Genomic DNA, 15,342 nt, shown 5'->3' with positions numbered 1-15,342 from the left:
CTTTTCTCAGGCGTCTCGTTTCTCCCGCTTGGCTTAAAAGAAATGGAAACAACTGCAACGCCGCAGGCTGCTTTTGTCTTGTATTATCTTGAGAAAACAGCCCACATTTTGCGACTCCACCATTGGACCGTCCCTGCGAAATGAGGTCTGAGGTACGACTGCAAAATTTCCATACTGATGACGTGTCACTACCTAGATCTGAGTAGTGCTTCTGATTGATCATGCCGCAAGGGGAAACTTGCTTCAACCTTCAACCTTCCCTCAGACAACTTCAGACGTCATTTCAGGGGGGGGCGAGCCAGTAGAGGCGTCGCGAGAGGTCGGATTTTTTTATCCGATTACTTTTGTATTAATCGCACTGTAACAGGTTGCGGCGAGGGATAAGATTGGGTAGGAAGGCAACCGGATACAGGTTTTCTCATCGAAGGGTGAAAACTCTCTTTCTAACAACCATATCCAAGTTCAGAAAAAGCAAAATTTCGTTGTCGCCTCTTTGCGCCCTCCATAAAACGTAAGCTTAGGCATGAGAAGAGATAAATATCAATTGTGTAGACGTAGTTAATAATGTGCAATGGTCATGAAGCTCGTCACGCTTCTTAGTTCTTTTGGACTTGAGCGCACATAATGTTCAATAGCGTTCCCATCACTGTGGAATTACTGACCGATAGAAATGTCGTTTTTATTTATTCAAGTACGATGTGCCATTTCCGAGTTCCAAAAACTCTTACTTTCCAACACGAGACTAAGTGCAAATCCTTCGTGTGAAAATGAATTCTATTTGCATGAGAATATAATATCATTTTCATTGACATATCAATGGTTTCGCACTTAGCCTCACTTTGAAGAAGAGGTTTGGGCCACTCGGAAATGGCCTATTCATAGGCACACAGATTTGTACACAGTCAGGGACTGGAGCTCTGATCTTAACAAGAACTGCGGCACCGTTTCATAACCAGTTCCCCTTCCTAGCTATGGTATAGCCAAAAAGGGGGGGGGGGGGAGTAGTAGAAGAAGAAGATGACAAAAATGACGTGCAAATTGAGTTTCAGGAAGAGGGTCAATATGTTGTTTTCTTTAAGACTGAACACCTTGAGCTAAGCACGGTTGTTGACTATAAACTTGGCTTTTATAGCTTTAACTATTTGGCTATATAATGTTATAAATAAAGCTTATTTTTATCAGCAAATAAGCAAAATCTACAAGTCTCCGTAAGCGATTTTTCAACTTTTATAATTTTCTATTTTTTTTTTTAAATTTTGGTTGCTATCAAGTTCAAATCGATGTTCAGCTGTACGCTAAATATGTCCATATTTGGAAAAAAAAAGTGTAAAGTACTGTACTCTCATTCGGTTTCTTGTATATTTCCAGTTGACAAGTCAAAATATACCGGTAAACCTTTCTAGAGTATGCTTTGTAATAAATATGCTAGAAATGACACAAAATGATCTTTCTTAAAAATACGCAACAACTGACTGCTTTCAAATACCGACCTCCGGGGTAGGGGTGCCAAATGTGGTCTATACAGGTATATCCTGTCGTCATTAAGGGTCTGTTTTTCCAAAAAGTTAAGATGATGCTACATGGAACGATTCGCAACGACGATTTTTAGCCCAACGCAACGACATTGTTTCGAATAGCTCCAGCATCGTTCCAACGTTGCAACGCTTTGTTCCGCTAAAAATCGTCGTTGAAAATCGTCAAAGCTAGGGTATCATTTATCAAAAAATTGATAAGTTGTTTGAAAAACTGGAGTTTTGTGTTTGATAGTTTGTATCAGGATAGGGTAGGTTGGCCAGTTGGAAAATCTGGACTGGACTCTGGATTGGATTGGACTAGACCAATCAAGTATAAAGTGGCAAAATTCCAGCTGGCATACTCCATAGGCACGCGCCAACAAAGAATTCTTAGATATTTCTTCCCTGGTATCGAACCCACTTCATTAACTTCCAACTAGTTATAGTATAAATATGTGCCATATTGCAGCAAGCGCTAGCTATCACAGCGTTCAGCTAACAATCTAAGGCTCTGTGGCTTGATCTACCGATAAGGCATGCACAATGGCGTGAAGCTGAACTGGAACAAAGTTATAAGGCAGTATCACCGTCAAGCCCTGAGTTCACCTGTTTTGAAAATAAAACAAAAGAAAAGCTGTGAGAGGAGACACATCGAAACTACTCCGAAAAGCTATGTTAGGCGTATTAAAACTACTCCAACCATTAAGTAAAAACACCACTTCGTTACACAGTTTGAAACTCCAAGAGATTATGTAAATTGTACGAAAATAATGAAAATGAAATGGGTTAGTCCACGCTGAGACTACTGAACTTGATCTATTTTTCCATGAAAAGGTCATAACATAAGTCATGTCAAGACGTGTCATGAGACATCTTCGGAAGGAAAATAGAGCGCAGTGCGTCGTCGGAAAAGGACAACCTCTCCAAGACACTCGCCAGACGAGTCACCTAAGAACACGGACAGACTGGAGACGAGATAGAGGGAGCGGTACTTTTATAAACCAGCAGCAATCCACTGTCTACGTAGATCTGTCTCAAACCTGGCGGCAAAAAAGGCATTTATACACATTTACCTCTCCATTCACAGACTTTTCGCCGTCAGGGGCCTCTTGTTTACGTCGCCTGATTCCTTTTATCATGTAGTAGAGGATCATCAGAGATAAACATACCGTTATTCCAAACCCCACACCAATGGCGATTAAATCCACACTCGTCAAGTTTTTGTCTCCATTTCCTGCGAGTCAATTTAACAAAAAAGAAAGCATGTATAAACCTTTTCTTTTTTCGTTTTTATATATCAGGTTAACGAATGAGCAAGTATAATACAACTTTATGCTGTTTTTATCCTTCTTTCGTCGTATATTTAACAATTAATGAATGAGGCTGAGTATCTTATGAAGAATTATGGAGATAGAGGAGGCCTACGGCCTCGACGGATAACACCCTCCGAGATAGTGCACGTTTAGGGTTGTTCAGCTCCGCAAATATTCTCCAAATAGCAGATGTCACCCTTCGAGTTGTCTTCTTGCTGTTCTTGCCATGTTTTTAGCTTTTTTTTCGCCTAGTTCTTACTCTTGAAACGAGTAAAATTTTTCAAGTTCACAACCAAAAAAAAAACATCTTGGCCCCAGGTCTTCTCGGTTAACGGTGCATTAACCTGTAGAAGGCTGCATTTTTTACGTCATTTCCTCGTTAAACACAAAATTCTTCCAAATTTGGTCATCAGTAACTGGTTATGGAGAATTATGCGTGTGCTATTAGCCAATCAGAATTGGGGAAATATTTGGAATGAATAATAATATCGATTAGTAACATGGATTACGATCTTAACTGACCTTTCTCGCCTCTTTCTGTGACAAAATTTTCCCGCGTTTCTTTGCCATCGCTGGACACAACACAAGTGTACTTTCCCCAGCGTTCATCGCCGTTGACCGCAATAATCAGGTGACTGTTGACTTGTGTACCATTGTCCCAGGATATGATGACTATGCCCAAACTTTCATCCGTGAATTCTTTTCCGTCTCTTTCCCATTTAACGGAAGGCAAACGGTTACCACTCGCTGAACACGTGAGGTGGGCTATATCATCATAAATTGTCTTTACTGTAGTTTTCTCTGAACCTGTATTATTAAAAAAGTGAAGGTGGAGTTAGCGGAAAAAAAAGGAACACATCTGGAAAAGTGTAGTATATTAAAAACGGAACAGATAGAAATAGCTATTTTGCCGGCACGGACCAGAGGACTGGGTCGGCTAGGAGGAATTGTGGGTAGCTTTCTGAGATACGGTTTGTTTAGTTGCAAGTTTGAATCAGTCTAGGTCAGCATTCATTCGAGCTCCTAACATTTTATTTGCCAATTTGTTTATTTATGTCTGCAGGCAATTTAAAGTCGTTAGTTTTCGCGGACCTCTGCCCCCGACTTGTCGGCACCGCAGCTGATCAGTCAGCAGGAGGCGGGGTATACGTTCGCCGAGTTATCCACAAAGCGGTTTTGGGTTTTCGTATTATCGGCGGTGTCGTATTCAGTTTTTTTAGAGATTTTTTTTTTTCGTCATAGGGTGTTTGTAATTTAGTGCGGTCTTGTAATCTTACGGCAATTTTGCAATAAACTTAACCCATTCGCTCCTGGAGATTTTGCTGAAAAACGCGTTTTGAAGCTAGTCGAGTGGTTTTCTGGTCACTGTCGTACTATAAAGGGCTAAAACTTACCACAAACCGGTTTACAGGTCGTACACTTAGCGGCCTTCTGATCCAGATGCAAAACATCAGCTTGCGAAGTTCGGGCATGCGCAGAAAGCAAAATTTCGAGATCGCTTTTTCTCCTCCCTTCTTTTTTCGCTTTTCTTGCCTCATTTTTTTTTCTCTTGCTGGGCATTTAGTAGGCTTCATTTTGGTGGGAAGAATTTTTAGGAAAGCTTTTAGGATCTTAGGATTAGGTGAAAGGAAAGGTAGGTGGGCAATGGAACAAGATTTTCATGGAGATTTTCAGGTCAATGTCACGTGGTTTTTTGCTTCTTTCTCCGGTGTCCTTGACTGAATTGTGCTCATTCTGGTATGGTTTGAAAGATCTCTTCACTCTACACAAGTTAGCGAAGAAGGTTGTCCTTGACCGTTAAAACTGATGACGTCACAAAGGGTAGAAAGGACGTGGATCCGCACGGGCGGTTACGGGCGGTTCAGGGGCGAATGGGTTAAACTGGCTTTGAGGTCCTTTCTGACCTATAGGCACCTGTTTCTACTCTTGTATGGGTGTCTTTCTGGGTAGTGAAGGCAAAATGAATTCAGTTATACACGCCAAAAAACTCGCCAGATTATACTGAGTAAGAACTTTTATAATAATGACGGTATCCAAATCTTGCTGTTTTAACAAAGACCAATTAACTGTTATAACTGAAAAAAGCAAGTAACAAAGCGATTTGAGTACTTTATATCCCCAGGAATACTCGAGTCGCTTTGTTCTTTGCTGTTTTCTGTTTTGTTCTATTAAGTAAGCAATAGGTATGTCACGATGGCGAAGCCTCTCTAGACTGCGAGCAGCATCTTTTTTTCTTTAGATTTAGTGAGTGAGTCTCGCGCCTTCAGTCCTGCGCGTGGTCATTTTCGAGTATCGCGCGTTTCCCTTTGACGGACTAAGAAAAAAGAGAGACGTTCGTAGTTTGCCTCCCACGCCTGCGTGGGAGGCTAGCTCATAGTCAGCCTTTTAGTTTCCAAATCAATTTCATCTCCATGGTCGTTTTGTTAAAAAAAAAACTTAGGCTCAGTTCGTAATAAAACGATCGAAACAATGATCGATCAGATTTTACTTTTGTTGTTGTTGTTTTTTTTGCCTTAAAATGTGCCTTGTCCGGACCAAAGGGCAAATAGGATCGCCGAAGTAATTTAACAATTAAGTTGTCCGCCCACAAAAGACGTTCTATGTGGCATGCTCGGCGGGGTCATTCAGGGGTCGTTACGTCACAAAAGTCAGAAAAAAGGAGAACTCGAACCAGACTGACTTGAAAGCATTTTCTCGCCAGTTTTACCCATCCTAAACCTTCAGTTGACAGCTACAGTACACCGGACAGTACACCGGATAGGTTGATTTGTAGACGTCAATTTCAAACGATTTTGGCATCAAACGAGTTATGACAGTTATGCAGAGAACGCACGGTTTTTGATTAAGTAATGCCAGATGAGCAATTAAGTTTTGAGTCTTTCGCGGATTTAGTCTGCTGAATGACGGCTTTGTGAAGGTTCTAAGAGATGTTTAATTTGACGATGTTTATGTCCTTTTCTCTTTTTTTAGATTTTTTGTTCTAATTAAAGTGTTTTTTGGCTTTAATAAGATGACCCGCTTAATACGGACACCTCGTTTTAAAATACGGATACTTTCCCGGGGGGGGGGGGATACTGCCTTAAATGGGCTATATAGGTACGTGCCGCTGTGAAGGGTATGGTTTTCAAGCAGTTTACTCTAGGATAGGGTATATAAATCAGAGCGTTTGGGTCTAGAATAGGGTATCATTTTTCAGGAAACTGATCAGTTGGTTAAAGATTTTATCTGGACAAGGGAAACAGCTACTCTAGGATAGGGGGATTTGGGGAGTTTACTCTAGTATAGGGTAGCAAAATTTAGCTGAACTAGCTGTGGTATAGGTTAAGGGTTCCAGGGTCCAGGCGGCACATCCCCACCCAGAAATTCCTAAAGTACCCCCCCGGGATAGTTTCTATGGCCCCTTCAGTGTACAGTCAACTCTCTGCAAGACGGACACCTTTGTCCGTCTTATAAAGAGTCAAATAAAGGGAATAAACAAAGGCAGGGACCAACTCTAGGTGTCCGTTTTACAGAGGTGTCCGTCTTATAGAGGTGTCCGTTAAGAGAGAGTCGACTGTAGTTACGTAATAACGGGGTTTGACTGTACCAACAAGGCTTTCACTAGCTGCGGCTTTCGAGCAAGATTGTAAAATATTGCTTGGGCTGCCGAAATGCTTCCCCTCCGTTTGACACCGCTTGTGTTTCGTATATCCCCTATAGCGCGGAGATCTAGAAAGTCTGTTTTGTGTGTGGTCAAAGCTTTCGTCTCGTATCGCCTCGGCGAATGCTTGAAACGTGCCGTAAGGTAAACCCAGATTACTTTACCTTGCTATTATTTACCAAGTGTGTGAATCCTATTTACTTTGGTATGCGTAACACAACTAGTATTTCACCTTTTAATTTCGCAATGTCTGCTTTGATTTGACAGCGCGTACCTCAGAACTACAGTCTTTTATGAAAAAAGAGAGAAAGTTTACTATTTCGTTATTGCAACTAATTAAGCCTACGATCCGTTTTTCGAGAAACAAGACGGCTACCGTGACCAAATTGTTAGGAGAGAAAAATGCTTTCCCCAGAGAAAAGAGGCCTCTGTAAGCGGGAAAAAAACAAGACTGGCTTTATAAAAAAAAACCCCTTCCGTTGCTTAGTAGCGAAACAATCGAAACAAGACATGACCAAATTGTTAGGAGAAAAACGGAAGCTTTCTTTCCTCTCTCACTATACTGAAGCAACGTCTGCTTAATTTAGAGCAAGGCATGCAGCCTCTTATGAAAAAGTTTGAGATCACGGTTTCGTTAACTTGAATTATCACTGTATCACCTGAGCTTCCGTTAGTATTTAGCGCTGAACAAGAGGGTAATAGAGATTAAATTGATTGGGGGAACAAAATTCCTCCCCACTGAGATAGACCTAAAGTGTAGCTTCTCCTCTGAAGAAATCTAGCAAGAGTGTTTGTGAGTGGTCAAAGATTGTTCACTTTTGCTTCGTTTTGGTTAATACCATGAGCCATGATGCCAGAGGTCAAATCTGCTCTAGCACGTCTGACGTTTTTATATGAATAAATACATACCAAATCCTGTATAATTCTTCAAACTTTGGACTAAACAAATTAAACGAATTAACCTTACCTTGGTTGAAGCCTGAAATGGGAGAAAGAGCACTGAGAACCAACGCTGCAAAGAAAAACTTGGCTTCCATGATATGAGCAAACCCGAAACGTGTTGCAGTTTGGAATTGACAGAAATACCCGGAAACAGCTTTGGGCAAAAAACCTCAAATATTTTGATTAAATTATTTCCGTTTGAATGGCCTAGGCCGTGATAACCTCGTGTACTGTCTATTTATTTTACAGTATAATTTACTGTACTTCAAGTGGTGTGCATGTGATAATTTCCTTGACTAGTCCCTAGGTCTCACGCACTGCCGATGAGTTTCGGAACTTCTAGCACGTGAATAAATTATGCCGAATCAGCTCACTTCCCTTGTTGTTCTTGATCAGTCTACCATTTAGGAATAAAAGAGGGAAGCAGGGAGGGGGGACTTTTTAACTTTCTTCTGATTAAAAAAGGGGGGGGGGGGTAATCTTGTACCCAGACCTGGTTACGAGATTAAGGGAGGACTTATTAGAGATGATGGCTCTTGAAGGTTTATGGTAATTTTGCTTTCAAAAAATGAAGCTTTTCTAAGGCGCCTCACTGTTTTCCCACGGCAAATGGCGACGAGGAGATCCAAAAAATGCTTTTGTCACCTGCAGTCGCCCGCCATATTGGAAAATGAGAAGACTCCAAGAGCATGGATGAATTGAAATTAGAAACGTAACAGAGTATTGTATCACTTTATCCTTTTTGGCATGGTATTTGCAAAGCTTTTATTAGGTTCAGTCTCTAAAAGAATTTTATTCTTCACACAGTTTAAAATAATATAAAAAATATGTTTTTTCTTTCCAAGCAAGCTGATACCTTTTTGGCCATGATTTGAGTCCTTGTTGGTTTTCATGAGTTGTACATTTTAAAACTGTTGGAATCCTTTCACACAGCTTATTTTTATATTACTTTACTATATATTATGTAAGCAGCAGAACTCTCCTTGTTCTGAAAAAAATTATCCTTTTTAGTAGAAGGCGTAGAAGACGTTTTTTCTTGCCAAGCGAGCTGATACCTGTTTGGCCATAATTTGAGTCTGGTTTTCATTTTTTTGATTATTACAAGTACATGTAGTTAGAATTTCGTAGTATGAGGATGGCCTACCAAGAAGTTGCCTGCTGTGATCTGCAGACAAACTTAATAATGGTAATAGGACAGAGTGGAGTTCAATTCGGTCTGTTATCGTACGAGAGGCCTGTACGGAGAAGAGGGCCCCTGTGAGCTCCTGTGTTTGCGCCAAATATACTTTCAGCCAATCAGAGGTGAGTAGGTTTTCCCAGGAGGAGCGGATGAGGTCGGTGAAGTGTAAAGCGACTTTAAACTAAAGGTAAGATGTCTCCCTAAATCTATATTTAGATAAAAAGTGCAAGATTGTGCCTAGTGGCTTAAAAAAGTCTATGTTCTTAGTGTGCTCCCGTGCACTCATCAATTTTTCCTGACAAAATTGTCCCACACACCATAGAATTGACTAATCTCAAACTGTCGTTACATTCTTTTTTGGCTTTCTAACACCATTCCTGCCTTCCTTGGGCTGTGATTGGCTTTCTTCAATTAAGGCGCCATTTACCTAGGGAAAACAAACAGACACAAAAATAAGCCGGCTAACATGATTAGTCTGATTACGTGTCGTTTCGCGACGTTACTTGACCAAAGTTCAATTGGGGGAAAATAAAGAGCAAGTGGCTTCTTTAACTTTTCTTTTTTGGTTAGTTGTTGCAAGATGGAACCGATCGATCAGCTGGAGAAGTAAATAGAATATATTCCGCCCACTTGAGCTTTCACGTTGTACAAATTGACGTTACGAATAGAGAACCAGGCCGGTAAGCATGTCGCAAAATGGCGAGTCCTGCGAGGCGGAATTTTTAATTTCCAACAGAGACGGGCGAAGCCAGGGAGGGTTGACGGGGGGGGGGGGGGGGGTTGGGGCTAAAGCTCATTCACCCCTACCTTTTCTGAAAAATAAAGTATTGCTAGGAGGAAAGTCTATTCAGTTTCCCTACTTCAAACCACTAGAGATCTCCCTTCCCCCCCCCCCCCCTCCCCACAGGAAAAAGTGTTCCGCCATCCCTACACAATCTTAGGCCAAGGGTTCCTTTAGGATTTGACGGACTTTGATGGCTCGGAGAAAGTCGGCAACTATCCACAATGTCATGTTTTTATTATTTTTTTTTTTTCGGGGTGAATTAATCAGAAAATACTCAGCCTCGAGTTTAAAAATGACCGCAACCGAATACTGAAATATCCACCACTCAACAACAAAATGGTACAGCTATGAACAGCAGCGGTTTTCTTTTCTTCTGCCATTTTGTTTCCTTCGAAATTCTAAAGAGGAAGCCACACAAGCAGATTACAAAGAGCAGATATTTCCTAGGGAGCCCCAGTACGCGGAGCTAGCAGGCACCTTTTCTCCAGTAAATGTAACATCAACCCACCTGTGCGGAATTCTCTGATATTGTCCTTATTCTCTCCCTCCTTTTCGCGAGGTTTTTATTCCTAGTTCCGCGACACAAGAAAAACCCGATGGCCAGTGATAAAAACAAAGTAATTCCAACTGAGATACCTATCGCAGCAATGTCCACCCGTGAAAGTCCTTTCGATTTTCCTGAAAATAGAGATTTAATGAATATGATTTATCATCATTCCCCCTATTCTAAGAAAACAAGGCGACTAGGGTATCAATCTTTGAGTGGGGAATTTACTGTTGACGGACTTTATTATTTGACGGTTGTTGTTGATGTCGTTGGAACTCATTTTTCAGTAAGGTCAGTTGGTAAGCTTCTAGGTCACTTTCATGACAGTCTTGGATTCTGGATTCCACGCTGTAGATTCCAGATTCCAGGTTCTGGATTATGGATTCCTTGTCAGTGCAGCTTGGCTTCCGGATTCCAAAGCCCAGGATTCCGAATTTTACAAGCAAAAATTTCCCGTATATAATCCGGATTACCTTACATTGGAGGACGATCTATAAGGACCTTTCTTGGATGAGTAGTGGCTTAAAAAGGGTTCATCAACCACGAGACACATGCCGGTAAAGTCGTAGCAAGCAATTTCCACAATCTCTAACGAAAAAGTTGTGGCTAGGGAAATTTTAATTTTTAAGGCCAATTTTTTCTAACTACTGCCAGTGGTGGTTGAATTTTTATCCACTTTTTACCGACGTCCAAACTTTTGGCCTTTTCACAGCCAACGGTTAACTCCATAATTGGGATCCTCTTTTCTTCATTGGTTTGTGCTAAAGAGGGTATATTTGCACCGTCCTGTGTGAACAATCGAAGAACTGTTAACTCAAAGAAGAAATGTGTTATTTCCAATAAGATCTCAACCCAAACAAATCTCAAGTACATGTATATTGTCAGTTCAGACTCTAAAAACAATGCCTACTGCAATGGTAAATTACACTTGTAAAAGTTTAATTAAATTGTCCCCAGGTTTAAAAGTAAAATACCTGTTATTAGAAAAGCCTGCTTTGAGATGCCTTTTTCATTGGTTGCGATGCAAATATATTCCCCTCTTCTTTCATTACTGGTTACAGCAACAAACAGATGACTTTCCTCTAGGCTAGAGTTACTTGTTGACAAAATGGCTACGCCTTCATCTCTGTCTTTGACCTCTACTCCTTTTTTCTCCCATCGAATGACGGGTGGTGGATCCGCACGTGATGAGCACGTGATATGTGCTATGTCGTTATCTTCAGTATCAAGTGACGTTCCGTTATTAAGGATTTCAGGCACATCTACAGAGTAAAATATATTTTGCATTTCACAGGATTGTACGTTACAGTTTAGTAGTATTTGCGGGTCTTCCGAAGTGTGTTAGGTTGAGAGAGCCACCCACCCACCAAAATACACCATTCCCCTACATGCTAGCCTGAGAAGAGAGCCGCAATTTCTTGACCCCACCACTGGTCAGCGGTCCTGGTTTCCCCTCAAAGGTAGGTACGTGGTGTAAGCATCCCGCAAAATGACCCGGCCATCCGGACATGGTTTAGGCTCGAATTGGCTGGAAGAGATATTGTGCTTAGCCATCGTTTCGAAGGGGAAACAACTTGTGGCGTCGAGAAATGTCGGCTGTTTTCTCAGGCTAACTGAATGGGAGACCTTCTAAACTCTTTGTTTAATTTTCAAATGTTTTACACCAGTCTGTGGATAACTGAAGTGCGAAATTTCCTATAACAGGAACCCATAACCCCGGAGCAGGCAACTTCCATGCGTCATGCACTCGTGTCACGGAGTTTTCACGGATCAGTTTAATTTTAGAATGGTTTTGGCGCGAAGTTTGAATATCCGTTTAAATTTTAAAAACCAGTCATCAAAACCTACAGACCCCAAAATGATATTTTTTTGCCTTTTAATAACGTTTAGTTTTCCTTTTTGATATCTTATACTTGGAGTGCGCTCATAGACATGGTGGAGATTCTATTTTCGCAGGAAAAAGTGGCCTGAAATGCGTCTATAAATAAACTGGTCGGTAAAAAAGCCGTGACATGGGCCTACTGATTCAGGGGCAGATCCAGGATTTTTTTTAGGAGGGGGTGCACTCGACTCTTGCTCTACTTCAACACCAATAAACCACAGTTTTTTTTTGTGTGCAGAATACCCGTTGTATTAGAAAACCGCAGGTCATCTCGGGGGGGGGGGGGGGGTGCGCGCACCCCCTGCACCCTCCTCCTAGATCCGCCCCTGTGATTATGGAAGTTGCTCTCTCCGGGTTATGGACTCCTGCTATAAGCAGTATTTCAGTTCACCATTCTCGGAGATCCAGGGCAGACACTCGGTTAGGGAGGGCTAACGTACGACGAAAGGTTTCAATCACTACCAAAGACTTTTGTCGCCCCCTACCGACCCGACTGAGCGACTTCCCCTCGGGATCTCCGAAGAAGTACTTCTCACATAAGCAAGTGATAAGCGAAAGTGTCCTGTTGTCGAAACCCAACTTGGCGATTCAGATCAATCCTCATTGACAGGACTTTTCCACGGTATTACTGTATTTGCTTGTTCGTGTCGATTATTTTAAAGTAAAGTAATAACTACTTTTGCAAGGGGAAGGGTTAAATCCATGGGTCATATCCTCAGTATGTATTACTGCCAAAAAGACAAATGAAAAGCCGTAATCTATCAATTTTCCTAAACTTCTATGGCATAATTTTACTTCTTCGATCTCAATGGTCTGTATTTTTGCACCATGCTGTTGTTAATTCTTTATGCTGTAGCTATAGAAGCCACGTTTTGGTAGTCAAATCCGGAACAAAGTATTTAAATGAAAGCTTCTTATATGTACAAACCGTTCAAACTGTATGGTTGTTGCATGTTGGTGTTCATACTCAGATGTAAATGTGTCCATTCGTGCAGAAACGCTGTTAATTTTCCAAGATTTTCATCGACCCCTGAATAACAGCTAACCTTTAATAAACTCGAATCGCGTTAATAATGTTTTCAGTCTTCTATCAAGCAAAGTGAGCTCCCCGGCGATCATTTTCAAACTCGGTGTTTTTAAAAATGTTATCCTCTTCCATCAACCAATAAAATTGTCCGATCCAAGAAATCACCAATACTTTATCTCTATTTTTAGTTATTTTCGGAATTAATTAACGAATCAATAATTAGTTATGGATAGCTTTTGCAAAACTGTAATATTCTGTTATAGGGCATGCAAATAAAGCTTTGTTGTTGTTGTTAGAGTTGCGTTATCAACTAAAGAACGTGAGGTCACTGTAGAGTTAAAGCGAGGAAAAATTCTTTTTTACGCATTGAAAAAGTGTAAATATGACTTGATAATGCACTAGAATACGTTCATAGTAATGCGTAAAAGCATGTTTTTCAACCTCATTTAAAAGAGGATGTCATGCACATTATTGACGTTCGGTCCCTAATTTTTTGTAACCATATTTAAAGTATTTCTTTATACTTATCCAAAATGTTCTTGTTGATTACAAAAATATTTGAAAGCATGTTACTTCCTTCAAAAAATAATTGTAAAATTCCCAAAATTAAAAGTAAACAACAAAAGAAAAGTACTCTACAAAAAAGGACGAACAGCGAGGGGGTATTTGGAGAATAATCACGCATGTTGGCAACAAATTCACCTGTCATCACTGATCAGATCGCATCCAGCAAAAAAAAATAATAATAATAATAAATCGCTCAAGACAACTAGCGCTTTACTCTAAGAATTTTGCTACTGCTAATGACTGTCTTAAAGAATTTTTTTTCATTTAATAAGAATATTTACAAATCTGTAGATATTCCGATTTTTAGCAGGTGTTTTATGCAATGCCGTTAATATATTCTTACTATGATAAAAATAAAATTTCAAAGGCTTTTGCTTATTTACAATAATTATTGTTTGTCATGTATGCCTGCTAGTATGTTTGCAGATCTCGTACCCTGTGTGCCTTGAGTGGTCTATTTATCACTGACCTGAAGGCATCAGAAGGATGATTCTTTGTAATAAGAGTTTCTTACAATGGCTCGTGATGCGGATTTAAAATACTTTAGGCTGTTCGAATATGATCATTTCGTGATAAGATGAGTTCGATGTCAAGCTAGTAAAAGATACAATGAACAAAATACTCACTTATTTCAATCATGACTTTTAAGCTTACCTTCTGCTATACTACAGTTGGATTGAAGAAGCACGCCGGCGAAGATGACCAGAAACACAGACATTTGCCCCTCGAATATCCTTTCACCAGGAATAGACAGTATATTTTACTCCGATACCGAATAACATGGGCTACTACGACAGTCAGTGCGTATAAATTAGAAATCCTTGTTGTTTGAGTCAGTATAAACGTGTATGCCGGTGCTCCACGTGCTACAGACTTCAAACCGGCGATTTTTTTAGCCAAACGCCTTCCTCTCTGTTCTTCCTGTTTAAAAAGTAAGTTCCCTTAAACTCCAAAACGACTAAGAGAGCGTAATTGAACAACTTCCAATTATAAACACGCCAAACACAAACGAAGGATAGTTTAGCCTCTTCAGCGCGCTAAAATCCATCAAAAAATTTGCATGTGAATGAGTTTGAAAAAAATGTAAATGTCCCCAGTGGACTGAGACGCTTTTTGTTATAGATCCGTTACGTAAGCAAACAAGAGGACAAAAGGAGCCCGCGCGTATTTGTAATGTTCGTCATTCAACTTTCACCATGTTTGCAAAGGTGTTGTTGGAAATCATTCGTTGTTGCTGGTAACGAATTAAAAGAATGAAAAACTAACTATATTCTACACAAAAACTTTGCGTTTAATTTTTCTGAGTATATCATTCAAGGACTTTTTTATTCTTTTGATCACGCACGCTAGGAGTGCATAAGAGGAAAATGTGAAAGTCGCCCGCCGTTTACGGCGAACGACAAATGGAAAATAAGTTGGAAATTTCTCAAAATCAAGAAAATGAGCAGACAAAAACAGTCTAAAACAATTCTTACGGATATAAATAACGTGAAACTACTTATTTTTTGTCGAAGTAAAGAACAGTAAAGACAAGTACAATTGGCACAAATTCACGTTTGCCGTTTTCCTTAAACGTGACGCTCTAAAACTCTCTATTTTGAAAGTGAAGTCTACGCAACATATTTATTTATTTAGTAACCCTGACCAACACTAACTAAAACTGAATACCCGATTAATATCAATCGATCACAAATTAGTTATTTTAGAAAAATTTTTACCATGGCGGTGGATAACCTCAGTAACTCCCTCGTGACTCTATCAAGTTTATTATCTAGCACTTTTTGGTAGGTTTGGATGTTTTTAAAAGTTGCTGGGGTTCGAGAGGGCTATAACAAGTCTAGTGGGCTGTGAGTTTGACTTGAGCCTAATAACACACATTTTTACGTCTATAGTTTTCTCCTTAAGAGCGAAACCTTGGGCGCGATCCATTCAACCAAAATTTCCGG

General features: G+C 40.3%; 2 protein-coding genes across 2 annotated transcripts; both read right to left on the bottom strand.

Moving 5' to 3' along the window:
* Positions 1-1,077: 1,077 nt before the first annotated feature.
* On the bottom strand, positions 1,078-7,534 carry LOC140926889 (uncharacterized). Its single transcript, XM_073376566.1, has 4 exons — positions 7,435-7,534; positions 3,350-3,634; positions 2,588-2,748; positions 1,078-2,120 (listed from the first exon to the last, which is right to left on the bottom strand). Exons 1-4 carry the CDS (start codon positions 7,502-7,504, stop codon positions 2,085-2,087), a joined length of 552 nt encoding a protein of 183 aa, XP_073232667.1. The 5' UTR covers positions 7,505-7,534; the 3' UTR covers positions 1,078-2,084.
* A 785-nt stretch (positions 7,535-8,319) lies between these two features.
* On the bottom strand, positions 8,320-14,447 carry LOC140926887 (uncharacterized). The gene is made up of 4 exons (XM_073376565.1): positions 14,051-14,447; positions 10,895-11,182; positions 9,882-10,051; positions 8,320-9,016 (listed from the first exon to the last, which is right to left on the bottom strand). The coding sequence occupies exons 1-4, from the start codon at positions 14,112-14,114 to the stop codon at positions 8,924-8,926; spliced, it is 615 nt and encodes a 204-aa protein (XP_073232666.1). The 5' UTR covers positions 14,115-14,447; the 3' UTR covers positions 8,320-8,923.
* Positions 14,448-15,342: the final 895 nt, after the last annotated feature.

Source organism: Porites lutea, chromosome 2, assembly GCF_958299795.1.
Source record: "Porites lutea chromosome 2, jaPorLute2.1, whole genome shotgun sequence".
NCBI classification, from domain to species: Eukaryota; Metazoa; Cnidaria; class Anthozoa; order Scleractinia; family Poritidae; genus Porites; species Porites lutea.
The sequence above is the reverse complement of the archived record's forward strand: the minus strand, read 5'-3'. Positions and strand labels throughout refer to the sequence as shown.